The sequence below is a fragment of the Bubalus bubalis genome, chromosome 16 (assembly GCF_019923935.1).
Source record: "Bubalus bubalis isolate 160015118507 breed Murrah chromosome 16, NDDB_SH_1, whole genome shotgun sequence".
NCBI lineage: Eukaryota > Metazoa > Chordata > Mammalia > Artiodactyla > Bovidae > Bubalus > Bubalus bubalis.
The window spans coordinates 7,134,395-7,151,902 of NC_059172.1; the positions used below are offsets into that span (position 1 = coordinate 7,134,395).

The window sequence follows — 17,508 nt, forward strand, 5'->3', positions numbered from 1 at the left end:
CCTGAGAAGGAACCAGAAGGATCTGGGGAAGAACGCTGTAGCCAGTCCTCCCAACCCACCAAGGGAGAAAGCAGGATGGGTACCAGTGTCTGCTATAAGAGAACCAGCATGAATGGAATCAGCAAAAAGGGGCAGGTGAACAGGGTGAGTCAGAGAGGAAGGATGGGTCTGGTTATCCAGACGCAAGGTTTCAGGTCTTGCAGCCACACCACATGGGTTTATACCAAGAGCAATATGAAGCCACGTGGATTTAAACAGTGGGGTTACGCACCTCTATGGGACAAAAAGAGCCTCTGCAGGACATTAAAAGAGCCTAGCATATGGCTGGCCCTTTGTGAAGAAAGAAACCCTAATTTCCTTCCCCTGCCTCACTAAACCTAGACAACCACACGCTTTCCAGGCCTCTGATTCCAAAACAAAAAGGTTTGGTCTCAGTGGTTCTCATCCCTGGCCACACTTTAATACCACGTGAGGCATCTGGAAAAATAATAACAAAACAACAAAGCTGGGGAAGGTGTGTGGCCACCCGCCCAGAAGTTCAAATCCCAGGTCGGAGCAAGGGGCCTTCAATCAGCATTTTCTAGAAGCTCCCCAGATGCAGCCACGGTGGGGAAGAGACCATCAGAAGTGGCTTCTAAGGCCTTCTCCCCCTCTGTGGTTGAAGTGCCACCCAGGAAAGGTGCTTCCCACATAGCGCTCGTGGTAAAGAACCCACCCGCCAATGCAGGAGACATAAGAGATGCAGGTTCGATCCCTGGGTCAGGAAGATCCCCTGGAGGAGGGCATGGCAGCCCACTCCAGTATTCTTGCTGGAGAACCCCATGGACAGAGAGCCTGGAGGGCTACAGTCCACGGGGTGGCAAAGAGTCGGACATGACTGAAGTGACTTAGCACGCACGCAGGAGAGGTGCCCAAAGACGGACCCAGCCACCTTTTGAGACAGCATGTTCCTTCTCGCTAAAGACAGTCCAGCAAAAAATCACTTTCTCGGAGATGAAACCCAAGAATTAGGTACCCTTAAAAGATCCCTTTCAAAAGAGATTTTTGTGGTTTTACGACTTGCTGGGTGACCCTCTAGTGAGTACTTAGGCCTCAGCGTCTCAGCTGAAATCAACGAGAGCAAATAAACGGCCTGTGTGCTACCTCTTGCCTTGCTTGTGGCCATGACAGACATCACTAGTTGATCCCAGCACTCTGTCCAGCGGAGCGAGGCCATGACAGACATCACTAGTTGATCCCAGCACTCTGTCCAGCGGAGCGAGGCCATCCCTAGTGGTCTAAGAACCCTGCCATGCAGGGCTGGCACAACCGCCATCAACCACTTGAAAATGGACTCAAACTGGAACCCATCTGTCCTAGCCTAATGTCCCTAAGGTCCTTTCTCACTCTTCGAGATGATGATCCTTTTTATCTTCTGATAAGCCATGCTCAACCACCAAATAGCATGGCAATGAGCTCAGTTGGTTTGATGGAGATCGCATAGTCCATCCCTGAGAGCAGATTCTGCTTTCCTTTGCTCTCTTCTCTCAACCTCAGGCTCTCTGTCCTCCCTACATGACATCCCCCCATCCCCTCCAGACAGGTGCACCCCCCAAACATTCACTGAACAGGGCCTGAGACTGACTATATGCTTAGATCAGGCAAGCCATTCCCATTCCTGGAAAAGCTCATCCAAGCTGGTGCCCTGTGTTATCTCTGATAGTTGAGACGATAATAGCGGCAGCAGCTGGCATTTATGGAGCACCTTCTGGAGCCAGGCACCAGGCTGGGGGCTCCCCATGCATTTTCTCATGGCATCTCAGTAAGAATCCTTTGAGGTGTTTATTAGCCCCATTTGGCAATGCGGGAAAATTCAGGCTTTGAAAGCTGTTTAAATTGCTGTTGATCACAAAACAATAGAAAGATTACTGAACAGCCCCATCCCTGGCTCTGGGCAAGTCCCCTCACCTCTTTGTGCCTCAGCTCTGAAATGGCCAAAAGGAAAAGGATGAAGAGGGAGCCCAGCACTGCATGTGGCAGTCCAGTGGCCAGCTCGGGAGAACTTGCTGGAATCTGGGTACAAGACTAGAGCCACTAGAAAGAGTACATCTTGACCAGGCGTGACCGACACTGAGGGAGGAGCCCTTTGTTGGCTTCACAAAGTGACGTGTCTTCAAACAGCTGCGTCAATATCAGACTTTCGGAAACCTAACCTTCTTGGACAGGGCTTTCCAGGTGGCTCAGTGGGTAAAGAACCCGCCCACTAATGCAGAAGATGCAGGTTCAATCCCTGGGTCAGGAAGACCCCCTGAAGAAGGGAATGGCAACCCACTCCAGTATTCATGCATGAAAAATCTCAGGGACAGGGAGCCACAGTCTGTGGGGTCACAAAGAGCTGGACACCACTGAGCACCCATGCACGAACCCTTCTCAACCCTCCTCGCCCTGGGCTGGCACTGCCACCATCTCAGCGGGTTTTCCAGGGTTCTTCATCCAGCCTTGTTCCTGCTGGTCTCCCTGTCACTGGCTCTGAAGGCATTATCTCTAGGCTTATGCCTACCTCTGGGGCTGCTAAACATTCAAAAAGCTGAAAAACCTTCTAGGGAGGTGGTGGGAGGGGGAACTTGGCAGTGCCTCTGTGTAATGTGATCTCCCTTTGACCAGGTCTATCTCTTGTGCGGAACTTGGCACATCTGGCTTCACTCCTAATAAACACAAAGCCTTTCCTTCAACTTCACACGCTCTGCAGTAAGGCTTCAAACCACACTTATCACATTAACATGGGCTTCCTGTCCCACCGGGCAGGGTGAGAAGAGTGTCAGTTATTCCCACTTTGCGGGAGAAGAAAGTGAGCCTGAGCACACAGGGAGGAGCCTGGCATAGGACTCAACTCCTGGGAGCTGAGACACCCAGGACAGCGCCTGACCTGATGGCACCCCTGAAAGGCACTCACTGCACAAGCAGAGGTTGAATGGGAGTCATCTTCTGAGACCCAGCGGGGCAGCTATTCGTCACATCTGTAAATGCATTGGTTAGCTGAGATCTACTGTCGCACAAGAAGAAGTCAGCGGGGGACTTCCCTGGCAGTCCAGGGGTTAACACTTCGCCTTCCAATGCATGGGGTGCAGTTCTACCCCTGGTCGGGGAGGGAAGATCCCACATGCCTCTTGGCCAAAACACCAAAACATAAAACAAAAGCAATATTGTAACAAATTCAATAAAGACTTTTAAAAGGGTCCAGTCAAAAAAAGAAGAGATGAAGTCAGTGACATCACCACCTGGGAATGGAAAGACAGCTGGACCCGCCTACTAAGTCAACGTTACCCCCCCCCCCCAGGGGACATTTGGCAATGGCTGGAGACTTTTTTTTAATTGTCACAAGTTGCGGGAGGCAATGGGCAGAAGTCAGGGATGCATGCTGCTAAACACCCTACAGTCCATAGACTAGTCCCCCAAATAAGCGATTATCTGAGGTTGAGAAGCCCTGGTCTAAAGGAATAGTAGTTGTCCCCACTCACCCCCAGTGACCCTGGGAGACAGCCTCGAAGCCTAAAGGCCAGATTCCAGGGGACAGCAAAGGCTCAATACCACATGTGCCTCTTCCAAAGGAAATCAAACGGCTGCTCACAGACTTTATGGTCAGACAGAGGCCAAGCGTCTGAGTCTTACCCCCATCCAGCACACGGTCCCTTTTCTTTTTTGTAACATTTACTGATATTTGGTTTCATGTGTGTGGGTGCTCAGTCATGTCCAACTCTTTGTGACCCCATGGACTGTAGCCCTCTGTCCATGGGATTTTCCAGGCAGGAATACTGGACTGGGTTGCCATTTCCTTCTCCAGGGGATCTTCCCAACTCAGGGATCAAACATGTGTCTCCTGCATCTCCTGCATTGGCAGGTGGATTCTTTACCACTGAGCGCCCTGGGAATCTCTACTGATATTTAACATGCGGTGACTAATTCTTTGCAATACCTACCTTATCTTACCTGCTTCCTCTAACAGCCCTAGAGCTGAGTCATACAACCACCACTATTTTATAGATGAGCAAAGTGAGGCACAGGGAGGTTAAACAACATGACAAAACATGTTTTCTCATGGAATCCCCATGCAGTCTTCTTCCTCAAGAGCCTGGCTCTCGACAACTGCACACACTGTCTCTCAGTTCCAGAAACAAGCCCAGAGTTTGGTGAGACTGTCCCCAAAGTGACTTCAAGCCATCTGACATCCACTCTCACAGGGATGGACTCCCAGAAGCCAGATACAAGGAAGCTAAATTGGAGGTTATGATTGACTGGAGAGGTGCATGGGTCAGAGCTATGAAACAATTTCAGCATCAGGTCTGAACTCTAAGGAGAATGCAGAATCAGAGGTGGTATCAGATAGAGTGGTTTGCAGGAGGAGAGGACCTTGAGGAATGGATTCGGGCAGGAAGTCTGAAGACAGGTGCTAGATGATGAAGCCAAGCTATAGGTCGCCGGGATGGGTACAGCTACCCTAGAGAGACAGGCTGGGCTGCAGGGTGCTAGATCTAAAAGGTGAGATTAGTGCTGGTTAAATGTTTCCTGCCTGAAGCAAGGATGTAACAGGCTGGCATGGCCTCACCAGCAGGGAGAAAAGGCACACGGGACCATTACTTTCCTCCAGGAAGGGCTGACTCTCTCTAACTGCTTGTATGTGACCTCTTTCTCTCCACCCCTCTGTCTGATGATCTCCTGCTCCAGCTTAATTAACATTATTCTCTTTTAGAGATCACTGTGATTCACAGTGAATATATGCCCACATCATCAGATATGCCAACGTGTCATCTGAAATAAGAGCTCCCATCTGTACCCCTACAATTTCTCTCCATGCAGTAGGGTCTGGTGACCACTCTAGACAATACTACTCCCGGGCACCAAGGCAGAAACTGTCTCAACACCTACATAGCAGGTCTTCTCCTTGGATGCGTGGCAACTATATCTCAAAGTCAGGAAGCACCGTGATACTACGGGTGAGTTGGGAGCACACATTTAAGCCACAATCTGGATTGGGTTTAATCTCACACACCTTCCCTCATTTAACCCTAATAACATGTGGCCCGGTAATTATGACCCATTTCCCAGGTGCTGTAGCAAGTTTTCAAGACAAGGCTGCAGAAGACGAACATGGATTTGAATGCATGTTCTGCTGATGCCAAAGCCCATGCCCTTTGCCATGCTGCTCTTCTCCTGGGACACCCCAAAGGCATGTCATCCATGCCTAATTTCAAGCTCTATGAAATCCAAACTCGTTCACAAAAGGAAGGTCAAGACCCCAAAGCCATGCCGTTATGTCATCATTTGATTTGAGCCAAGGCCCCAAAGTTTCAGGTAGCCTTTACCACTTAGAGGGGCTTCCCTGGTGGCTCAGAGGTTAAAGCATCTGTCTCCAATGCGGGAGACCCAGGTTCAATCCGTGAGTCGGGAAGATCCCCTGGAGAAGGAAATGGTAACCCACTCCAGTATTCTTGCCTGGAGAATCCCATGGACGGAGAAGCCTGGTAGGCTATAGTCCATGGGGTCGCAAAAGAGTAGGACACAACTGAGCGACTTCACTTCCACTTTCACTTTACCACTTAGAGCTTCAGGATCTAAAATCCATGGCCAAGACACTCGTACCTTCTGCGGTTCTGGGAAGCATTTCATTCCTGCCAAGTCATGGCACTTGAGCAGCAAATGTCAATGGGCCTTTCCCCCCACCCCAGGAAGGTGGCTCTCCCACCTGCGAAAGTGGCCCTCAAGCCCAGCTGTCCTTCCAGGAGACTCAATCGCACCCTGGCGCTTGGAGGCAATGCCCCTCAGATCTCCCTGCGTCCTCAAGGAAACCCACAACTAGCTGGTTGAGGTCCTGGCACAGGCTGTGGCCATGGTCCAGATTATAACTCCCTGGCCTCAGTTTCCTTCCCTGTACCTACATCACAGGATGGTATTAGTTAACACACAGAGTGCTGACAATTCATAATGGCTATTCAACCTATGCCAGGCACTATTATTATCACCACGTATCCCCAAATCATCAGATGTGCTCAGAGTTAACCACAAAGTTATCCAAATAGTCTTTATCATGGCAAAATGTGTTAGAATCAAACTAGACAAATAATCAGGAGAACGCAATGGCACCCCACTCCAGTACTCTTGCCTGGAAAGTCCCATGGATGGAGGAGCCTGGTGGGCTGCAGTCCGTGGGATCGAGAAGAGTCGGACATGACTGAGCGTCTTCAGTTTCACTTTTCACTTTCATGCATTGGGGAAGGAAATGGCAGCCCACTCCAGTGTTCTTGCCTGGAGAATCCCAGGGACCGGGGAGCCTGGTGGACTGCCGTCTATGGGGTCGCACAGCGTCGGACACAACTGAAGCGACTTAGCAGCAGCAGACAACTAATCACAAGATGAATGAGATAAACTAAGGTAGCCCATACAATGCAATGAGATGCAACAGTTAAAAGTTAGAAAAGGCAAGAGTATTTACTCTCAAGGGGGAAATGTTTGCAACATACTATCAGTACTTTACAAAACGCCCCTGAGAATAGCAGAGGAAAGTGAACTCATACCCCAGAGGGACAGAGATGCTTTTTGCTGTCTTCTGTATTTGCTGAAAATTTTCTTAATGCAACCATGTTTGTTTAAAAAAAAAATTTTTTTCTTTTTTTTCCAGAAGACTTTCTAATGAATAACAGTGAGCTTCCAGGAAGAAGCCTCATGTTTATGCTGTGGGCTCCTGGGATATACCCTACAAATGCATCTACCCCAATTTTTTAAAAATTGAAAAATATAAATTATACAGCATGTATAGCAGGTAACCCTATTTTAGTAGAAACAGAACGAGCATAAAAAAAAAAAAGACAAAGATCACTCATCAGAAAACAGTACCAGGAGTTAATTTCAAGGGAGCAGAGATTACAGATAATAATCTTGCTTTCTTTTTTTATTTATCTGTATTTTCATATTTTTTATATTAAAAAAAAAACCCTGAACTGACTCATAGGAGAATAAAGTCAAACTCTAGGTCAGGGTCCTCCAGGCAATTGGGGACCAGCATGAGGGGATTGAGGGCAGCACAGCCTGAAGGTTAAAAAAAAAAGGCCAGGCTGTGAGTCTGAGTCCCACTACTCAACAGACGGGTGACAACCCCTCAGAGTCTCAGCTCCCCGGAGAAGGTCCTAAGTTTTTATTCAAAGTACACAACACACTAGACAGAGAGTGTCAGCTCCCAACCAAATCCATTCACCAAAGAACACCGGGCATGGCCAATAACTTGTCTCACTGGGGTGGTCCCCCCGAAGTTTCCAGAAGGGCAGCTACTTAAGGTCAGGCCTCCTCAGCTGCTAGGCAACCCACTCCCCTCCTAAGGGCCTTCCTGTACCAGCTACTGCACAATGGTCTTCAGTCATCTATGTGGGCACTGATTATGCATATTTGGGGACATTATACTAGTTTTCCACTGTCTTTAGAGACAGAAACCACCTCCACTCCCTCACCAACACCTTCCACCTCTCCTTTCCCTAACAGTGGCTTCCAGTGTTCTAGGCAATGACTGAAGCCGTGATGAATTCACTTTATATGCAATTCAGTACATACACAGACACACAAATATATATATATGCTTTCATAAAGCAGTTCTTGCCCATCCCACCTGAAGAAGATGCCAATATTTTCTATTCTATCATTTTTTAATGCTGATCATAACTTACTAAACTGATTTTATGACCCATGGTTTCAAACATACCACTTTACAACATGCAAGTCTATGATTTGGTTTTCTAAACTTCACTATAAAAGAACATTTCCTGGAACATATTAGATGGAACCATATACAACTGCCGGGATTCAAAGGACCAAAAACAGTAATTTCATATGGTTCAACCTAATAATTATGAATGAACCAAACTAGGGGACTCAACTGGCCAATTAGCCTCTTGAAAGCTAATTCTAAATTTGACTAATGTTAAAAACTGGGCTATATAGTGAATGTACATTATTATTGCACAACAGACAGATGGCACCTGAAATGGACAGTCCAAGTCACATCTTAAATGGGAATGACAATGAGAAACCCACAGGGATGCTGTGAGAACTGAATGAATCATATATGTTGAAGGCCTTGCAAACCAAATAGGTAAAAAATAATATGTTAGTTTTCATAAATAGTAAAGTATGCCAGTGTCTCAGCAAAATAAGACCATGAGTGTGGTCCGTGCTTAGTGGGGAAGGAGTAACCCCCACGACAGATGGACATGGAAACATGGCGGCCCCTCAGCCAGCAGCCAGGAGCCGCAGCATCACCTTGTCACCATGGAAACAGGGTGGACCAGTTGGCACAGACTCTCTCAACTTCCCATCTTCTGCATTCAGAGCCAAGAAGAATGCCTTCAAACTTTCAGTTGGCAGCATAAAATAACTCCTCATGGTCCTAGAAAAAATGTCCCCAGAGATAGGAGGTGGCCACAGTCAGAGCTGGCCAGGTCACAAAGATAAGGATGCTCAACGAAGACCCTGTTTGTTTAAGGGACATGGTCAATAGTCCTACGCTCTCTGGGGACAAAGATCACACTGGCCACTCTTCAGTCACGTCTTGTGCTCATTTAACCTATATTAATTCAAGTATATCAACTTGTCAAAAGAGAAATATAATTTAAATTATCCTAGCAGAGAAGCCTAGACCACTTCACATTACACATTTTTTTCACATTATACATTTTAATATATATATATATATATATATATACACACACACACATATACATATATAGGTATATAGATATATATATGTGTGTGTATGTATACTATCCATTGTGGATCTAATCTCAAATTCAATTTTAAAATGTTGTGACACAATTTTTACAATTCAGAATTATGTCCTTTTGCTCTAACTTTAAAAATCTAATCCTTAAATAAGTGAAACAGTGTTCTTATATTTCGAGATCAGTTTACAAGGAACTTGAACATAATGTGATCTCATTTAACTTATCCAACTACCCTGTGTGAGAGGTTCTACTGTTATACTAGCAATTTAGAAATGTGAACACCAAGGGTCAGAAAGGTTAAGGCACCTGCCCAAAATACACAGCTATTTAGATGGTGGAGCTAGAATTCCAACCTGGCAGTCTCGCTACAAAGAGTCTACCCTCTCTTTATCACCCAGAGGTCTATTTAAATTTCAGTTCCTAAGGACAAGGGTTGCAGCTAAAATAGTCATATTTTAGATATACTTATATTTGAATTATATTGTTGCATTTGAAACACAAATGAAAGAAAAGGACTAACTTCCTTCATTTCTAAAGAGCTTGCACACAAATAACAAAAAGATAATCTTTTTTTAATGAACAGGGAGTTAACTCCCCCCACCCCAAAAAAAGGAAGGAAGAAATGCAAATAGCCCAAAAAAATGCTCAACTAACTCAAAATTGAAGATATAACTAAAAGTAACAGGATATAATTTTTTACCTCTCAGGCTGATACACATTTAAAAACTTAACAATCCTCAGTTCAGCTTATAGTATGGAGATAACAGACACTCTCCAAGCCTATGGGTGCGGTACAAATGGGAAAATTTAATGGCTATCAAATTTTTAAATGCAGGTTCCCTCTAAGCCAGCCATCCTAAAATTAGAAATTTACCCTATGGCTCCTGAAAGTTACAAGAAATATGTATCAAACACACTCTCTGAAGCATGATTTGTAAAAAAAAAAAAAAAAGGAAGAGGGGATTGTCAGAAAATAACTAAAGTGTCCATTGACCGGAATGGCCAAATAAACTATGGTAAAGTCACACATCAAAATATTAGGCATTTAAAAGAATCAATTAAAACTATGGGTCCAGATAATGAAATAATCTTCAAGATAACTAAGTAAAGTAAAAGGCTAAAAGTAGAGAACAATGTATATATAAGGTTTCCTTTCATGTAACTTTTTAAAATGATGAACAAAGATACTTAAATATATTACATAGAAACATTTTTTCCCCTAGGAGGGAAGCAAGGATACACACAGTGGTTATCTCTTTGAAGAGAACTGATACTTTTGTAACTGTTACAATTTTAGATTGGAGGGTTTTTAACCTAGGCTTCATGGGCTATTTTAAAGGGGCTGTAAAACTCCTGAAATTGGATACAATATTGTAAATATGTGCATTTCTTTTAGGGAGAGGAGTCGCTTTTACATATGAATACTCTGTTAGGGTTGTAAACCTCGCCCTCACCCGCCCTCCCCAGAAAGATTAAGAACCACTGTGTTAGACTCGGTATTGGTGCTAAGTTTTAATATTCACTCACATCTCTTCTCAGAAGCCATGAAATAACCCTGGGCTGGGGCCAGCACAGGCATTCAGAAAACCACCACCCCATCCCTGCTCTGGAGAAGGGGATAGTTTGTGGCATAATAACAACATTGTCTGCTCAAGCCTCAAAGAAGGCAACAGGGGACAGCTTCCCTCTAACAGGAAGAAGGAAAAGTGGAACTGAAAATTATTTGCATGTTTAAAATTAGACCTTCTGTGGGAGCGGACACTACTTGGCTTTCAAAGTGGCCCCCATCTGCTGTCTCATTACCACCACCCCTCATCCAGGCATTTACATGCCATGGAAAGGCTGAAACAATAGGGTGACTATCAAGGAATCCTACGGCTGATAAGGAAGTGATAGCAAATTTCCTGCAGCTCCTGTCTTCCCAGCGGGCACCAGAAAAGCCACTGAAAAGCCATAGGAGGAGGTGACAAAATTGCCGTGGACTTCTCTGGTCTGACACAGCTGCAGCTTCCAGGGATCTCCACTTTGTCCCTCTCAACACCACCTCTTCCCTGGCAAACCCAGGGCCAGCCCTTTCTCCGGCGGGGGGACGGGGGCAGCAAGGACACCACCAGCACGGCCTGTATCACAACTGTGACTGGTGAGCTGGGGGTGATCCGAGTCGTGCCAGCCCCACAGCCGTAAGAGACACAAAGCCAGGCTGCCTCTCCCGCTCACCACGACTGCCTGTGCCCCATGCAGTGTGCCCCCGCTTAAGAAATGTATCGCATTTACAAGGGTGCCATAACCACACCATTATTTACATCATTATTTTTACTCAATATTTTTCTCTTGCAAATATATTATTTAAGTATTTGTTTATTTGGCTGCTCCAAGTTTTAGCTGGGGCACACGGGATCTTCGATCTTTGTTTGGGCATGTGGGATCTCTAGTTGCAGCAGGTAGGATCTAGTTCCCGACCGGGGATCAACCCTGCCCCCTCAGCCCCAGCACTGGAAGCGAGGAGTCCCAGCTACTGGGCGACCACCGGGGAAGTCCCCTCAATATTTTCCTTCAGCTCAACTTTTATGAAGTTTTACACAAATTTATTTACCATGACACTCATGGATTTGATATCTCACTTACATTTTTACTAAAAGCTCCCTAAAATGAATAATTACTATTTTTAATGTTATGTGAGCCGAGTTCATCACCACTCTGTGGGAGACAATAAATATCTGTTCAATGAATAAATGACTTGAAGCCTCACATCCTCTCCCCAGATAATAGCAGAGGCCCCCACTGAACTTGAGCCTTAAATTTCACGGAGCAGTTCCCCTTCTATCTTACTTGATCCTCTCAACCACCCGGTGAAGCAGGAAGTATTAGTCCCATTTTCCAGATAAGGAAATGAGAAGTCACAGAGGTTAAGTGGCTTGCCCGAGTTTATGCAGCTACTAAGTGACTGAGGGGGGACCTAAACCCAGGCCTTTCCATCCCAAATCCCATTCCGTCTCCACTAAGGCAGGCCCGCCTTGCAGATTCAGGCTCCCAAAGAAACATAAGCAGGGGAAGGGGAAGGCCCTACACGCCTGTCCTTCACAAGTCAGTCACCTCCTCTCCCCCCTCCCCCGTTTGCTTTTTTTAAAGTATAGTTGATTTACAGTGTTGTATTAATTTCTGCTGTATTGCCAAATGATTCAGTTATACCTATATAAACATTTTTAAAATTCTTTTCCATGATGGTTTATCCCAAGATATTGAATATAGCTCACTCTGCTCTACAGTAGGCCTTTGCTGTTTATCCATTCTATATATAATCGCTTGTGTCTACTAACCCCAGACTCCCACTCCATCTCTCTACCCCGGCCCCTGCCCTGGCAATGGCCAGTCTGGTCTCTCCGAGTCTGTTTCCCTCTTGCAGGTAGGTTCATTTGTGTCTCCCAGTTGAACACCAAAGACTCTGTAAGACACGCATTCTCACAGCACGGGACAGTAAACTGGGGTGCCAGAGACGGCAAACACGGCTCTGCCACACACTATTATGATGAATCTTTGGTAAGTTCAGAACTTCAGTTTTCTCCCAGATAAAATGGGACCAGGAAATCCCCAGAAGTCCAGTCCAGCGGACACAATGCTTTCAGTGCCAGGGCCCAGGTTCAATCCCAGGTTGGGGAACTAAGATCCTACAAGTCACAGAGTACAGCCAAAAATTTTTTTAAATAAGTAAAATTTTAAAAAATAAGATGGGACCATGAACAGCACCTCCTTCTCAGTTATTTCTGATATGGCCAAACGGGATAGTGCATTAAAACCCTTAGCACAACACCTGCCACATATAAAGCTACCTATTAATTACAGTATTAGCAGCAGCATTCTATTAGAAAGGAAATGCACAGAAAATTGCCTCTTACCCTGCACTCAAAATAATTCCCCTGGCCAAGCAGTGAATAAACTAAGCAAGTAATTGCTGATGATGTGCTGCTTAATCCCAGCAACTTTGCCTGGGTCTCAATCCCAAGCAAAAATTACTTTTAGGAACTAAATAACCTCTCTGCTGACCAAAACTGCTCACTCAGGAGCCAGGATTCTCTTTGCTTAGGAAACCTTGGGTATTCCAGGGTTATCTTTATCATAGGGCTAAGGTTGAAGTCAGCTCAAAGCCACAGTCTAACCATAAACCAATTTGCTCTGTTTTCTTAAATTGCCTGCAAACAAAACATAATCATTTGGTTTTTTCCATTGTTGTTCTGAAGCAAAACAAAAATGTTTAAAGTTGCCTCTATGAGAATTTAATAAGCAATTTTGAAGGAGTCAAAATATTTTTTGTACCCTGGATAAAATAGGTAGGCAAGCAGACTTAAGGATTAGCTACAGTAGATAATAAACACAAACAGTTATTATTCACCAGGAAACAAGAAAATAAAAGAAAAGCAAATCCAAAACACCATAAGACCAACAAAACAGCTATCAATCACCAGTTCGGGTTTTGTTTTGTTTTGTTTTGCTTTTCATTTTAAAGCAGTCCACGATCAAGCTGATTTCAAAAAGAATCTGTAGAACTACTTTTCTCAAGAGAAGGAGACCAAGGGAGGAGGGGTGGATAGCTTTGTCACATTGCCTAAAACATACATACAAACCAAAATTAGGGTGCAAAAATGCTAGGAGAATGGGTGAAGTCATTGCAACCAGTCAAGTCCGCATGTTGGAATCAACCCCAGCCATCCTTCCTGCCTCGGAGAAAGGGGATGAGAAAACAGGTTCAAATATCGCTTCTCCAGCCCTACTAAACACTGAGTCTTCTAGCATCTCAGCTTTCCTGCTTCTGTATCTGTCCTCATGAATGCCCAGAGTGCATTGTTTCCACAACTTGCCCATTTTTTCAACCTGCTACTGTTGATTTCATTTTAAAACATACACACACACAATCCAAGCCTTACTAAACCGACCAAGTGTTAGGGAGACAGTCAGACCCTTTACCCACATTTCCTAAATGTAAAAGCTTTGAAAACCTCAAATATGACTTTCCATCTCAAATATGATTTGACTTTAACTTTTTATTTTATATTTGAGTAAATAGCTGAAAACAATGTTGTAACAGTTTCAGGTGGACAGTAAAGGCGATCAGCCAAACATATACATGGAAAATATGATTTGACTTGAAAAACTCGAGGGCTTCCCTGGCGGCTCAGTGGTAAAGAATCCACCTGTCAAGGCAGGAGACATGGATTTGATTCCTGACCAGGGAAGATCCCACAAAAAGATGGAAAAAAGAAAAACTCTATTCAAACCCACAGTTTCAGGAGTACACAGTGAGGCAGCGCTGTGCCCATAGTAAAATTACGAGCAAAGTGGGAAATGGCAAAAACAACAATAACAAAATCATGAAAATCAGAGACACAGGCAAGGGACACAGGTTTCAGTCCCATCCCAACTCCTCTACTGTCTTGCCAGGTGGCCTCAGTCCAATCACTGTCTTCCCTGGGCCTCAAAAACCTTATCTTTAAAAGAAAAAAAAAAAGGAATTTGAGCTATCTTGAAGTCTGGTCCAGCTCAAAAATGCACTGACTCCCTGAAATATCCAACATCAAAATGAACTGTCCAATGCAGATTTTGAAGATGCTTTTTCAGAAAGCCTTTTACATTTCCCATTTTATAATGCATACAAAAACGAGAAATAGACTCCTCAAGTTTCTACAGAACAAATTAGAGAGGAAGGAAATATCTGAATAGGGGACAAGTGTCGCATGGCAAAATGCTATTGAAACACAAGGAAGAATTGGGCAAGAAATAAATTTACCGAAGAAACTTCGCTGATTCCAAACAGAGCTAGCAACCACTATGGCCCATGCAAAATGAGAAATACTGTAAGATACATTTGCACCAAAGTAAACTAAAAATAAATGAAGTATCTGGTACAAGAGATCTTCAATATAAGGTGATATTTTTTTAATCTCATATACTGTTCTCCATGAATTTCTTTATAGGGACAAGGAGCAAGTCCATACAAACCGTACCTTAATGATAATCCCACCTGGACGCCCTTTCATGTTCATAAGGCTATTTCAGACACTGGCCAGTGAGAGCCCCTCAGACAAGCCCATGGGGCAGGTGGGGTGTGTGTGTGTGTGTGTGTGTGTGTGTTCAGTCTCATTGGACTCTTTGGGACCCCATGGACTGCAGCTCACCAGGCTCCTCTGTCCATGGAATTTCCGAAGCAGGAATACTGGAGTGGGTTGCTACTTCCTCCTCCAGAGGATCTTCCCAACCCAAGGATCAAACCCACTTCTCTTGCGTCTCCTGCATTGTAGGCAGGTTCCTTACCACTGAGCTACCGCGGAAACCCATGGGGCAGGTGGTCCCATCCTACAAAAGCAATTAACTGAGAATGGAGGAGACTGAACTTGGCCCTGGAGCTGGTCTTCCGAAACACCTCATCACACATTCTCTGCAGGAGGTCACTGCGCCTTCTAGGTCCCCCGGAGAGACTGGCCAAAGCCTGCCCAGGAAAACTGTAGGGACCTTGACAACCAGAGAGCCCTCTGGGTGCGGAGAGCTACTGGAGCCCCCAGGCCCTAGCTACCTTCCTGTCCTGCCTGCTGGGCTGCATTGCTGCCCCAAGGCTGATGTTTCTGTTCTCAGGCAATCGTTTTATTTGTGCTTGAAAAGTTTTCCCTTGTAGTAAACCATAACGGCAAAGAATCAAAATTATACAGAAAAATACATACATGGATACGTATAACAGAATTACTTTCCTGTACACCTGAAATTAACACAATATTCTAAATCAACTAGACTTCAATGTCAAGAAAGAAAGAAAAAGGAAGGGACCCGGGATGGGGCGGGGGGCGGGGGGCGGCGGGGCGGGGGGTGGTAGTTTTCCCTGAAGCCAGGTTCCCTCCCCAGTCAATAACTCGCTTCCCAGGTTTCAAACATCCTGTTCTTAGAGCTGCCGTCTGTATAAAAGAAGAGACATTTTTTTCCCCATATTTTAGTATATACTGGTTGAAATCAGTTTACTAGCAAGAATTTTTTCCTTCACAAAAACGCCAAGGCCCTTTCCATCGCGGGTTCAAGACCGTAGCAGGCTCCTAGAAGGGGACGAATGCACTGGTTCAGCTGCCGCGGCAGGGCTGGGCGATTCTGCTTTTTCACTTCTCTCCTTCCAGTTCCCTGTCTGTGAAATGGGGACATCGCTCAGCTGCCCTGCCTCACCCCGTGGGAACACCATGAAGGGGAAACGGCGCTTTTCAGGGGGATGGATCGCCAAAACGCCAGGCACAGCATTATCTGAAAGGCGAAGCTCGAGAACAGGGCGCGCGGGGGGGTAGGGAAAGCCGGAGCCCACAATGCATGAATTAAGCACCCAGGGAAAGCAGGCAGCTTCTCCGGGAGAAGGACCGTCGCTCGGAGGCACGCCTGCGAGGGGACACCTTCTCCCGGGGCTGCAACTTTCCTCAGAAGCAGCGCCGCGGCCCGGAGGCCCTGCGCCTCGCCCACCACCCGCAGCGGCCCGAGCCCCGGGCCCGGCCCCGGCCCGAGCTCCCCGCCTGCCGCGGCCCTTCGGCCCCGCCCCTCGGCCCCCGCAGGCCAGGTCGGAGGTCGGCCGCCGCTCCGCCAGGCCGGCCCGGCTCCGCGGTCCGAGCTCTCCGCAAACACGCCCCCTCCGGCCGCCTCGGCCGGGCGAGCCGGGCCCGCGCCCGCCAGATGTGACCAGCTCGGGGCCGGGCCGGGCCAGAGACTGCCTGCAGCCCGAGCGGGGGGCGGCCACGGCGAGGCTCCGCACCCCTCCCTCCGGGACCCCCGAGCCCGCCGCCCTCCTTCGGGGACGCGGGAGCCGCGGAAAGGGCTGGGTCGCCGGCACACGAGCCCGGCCTCCAGGAGGGGAGGGCCCCGGGGACGCGGAGCCCCCCCACCCCCACCCCACCCCGGCCATCTGCCCGGATCCCCGCAATCAGGACGCACCCGGGCAGGTGCAGGGGCTTCCAGTCCCGCCCCCACCTCCTCGCGCCCCCCACCCCGCCACCACCACCCCCGCCCCAGCGCCCACCACCCGGCGGCTCACCTGGCCCAAGGGCAACAGCAGCAGCAGCGGCGGCAGCGCCCAGCGCAGCCCGGGCGAGCGCGGAGGCGGCCGCGCCTCCCGAGCCGCCGGCTTCATGCCCCGCGCGCCCTGGAACGTGCCCGGGACGCGCGAGCCGGGCCCCGCCGTGCGCCCGAGCCCCGGCGCCTGAGTCACCGCCTCTAGCCGCCGCCTCCGCCTCCGCCTCCTCCCGCCGGTCCGCCTCGTCCCCGCTCCGCCCGCCCCGGGCTTCCCCGGGGACATGGCAGCGGCGGCGGCGGCGGCCACACGGCGGAGCCCGGCGCGGCTGCGGCGGGGGGGACACGTCCCCGGACGCGTAGGGGCTTCGCAGGGCGGAGCAAGCGGCGCCCACCCCTGGCGCGCGGCGCCCGGATCCCGGCTCCCGCGGCCCCGGCGGCTCCCGCTGCCTCCTCCGCGCGTCATGCGGCTCCGGCTGCAGGGAGCCGCGGCGAGCGCTCAGCCCCCTCCCTTCCCCCTCCCCCTCTGCATATTCATCGCTTCCTCCCGCCCGGGCCGGCCGGGCGGCTGCCGAGCTCCGCGGCCCCTCGCCGCCCTCCCGCTGCAGCCCCCGCCCCCGCCGGGCCGGCCGGGCCGCTGGGAGGGGGCGGCGGCGCGACCCGCGCGCGCCCGGGCGGCTCCCCTCCTGGCGGGCAGAGGAAGCGCCCCCGCCTCGCCCGCCCTCTCCGCTCAGCCCTCCCACATTCC

At 48.2% G+C, this 17,508-nt stretch overlaps 1 protein-coding gene across 1 annotated transcript in view; it reads right to left on the reverse strand.

Moving 5' to 3' along the window:
* The window catches only part of PTPRJ (protein tyrosine phosphatase receptor type J), a 171,490-nt gene extending 154,249 nt beyond the window's left edge, over positions 1–17,241 (reverse strand). Inside the window, exon 1 of the mRNA XM_025266043.3 lies at positions 16,786–17,241. Within this exon, the coding sequence (XP_025121828.3) occupies positions 16,786–17,226 (441 nt within the window). The 5' untranslated portion in view covers positions 17,227–17,241. The remainder of the gene's footprint in view (positions 1–16,785) is intronic.
* Positions 17,242–17,508: the final 267 nt, after the last annotated feature.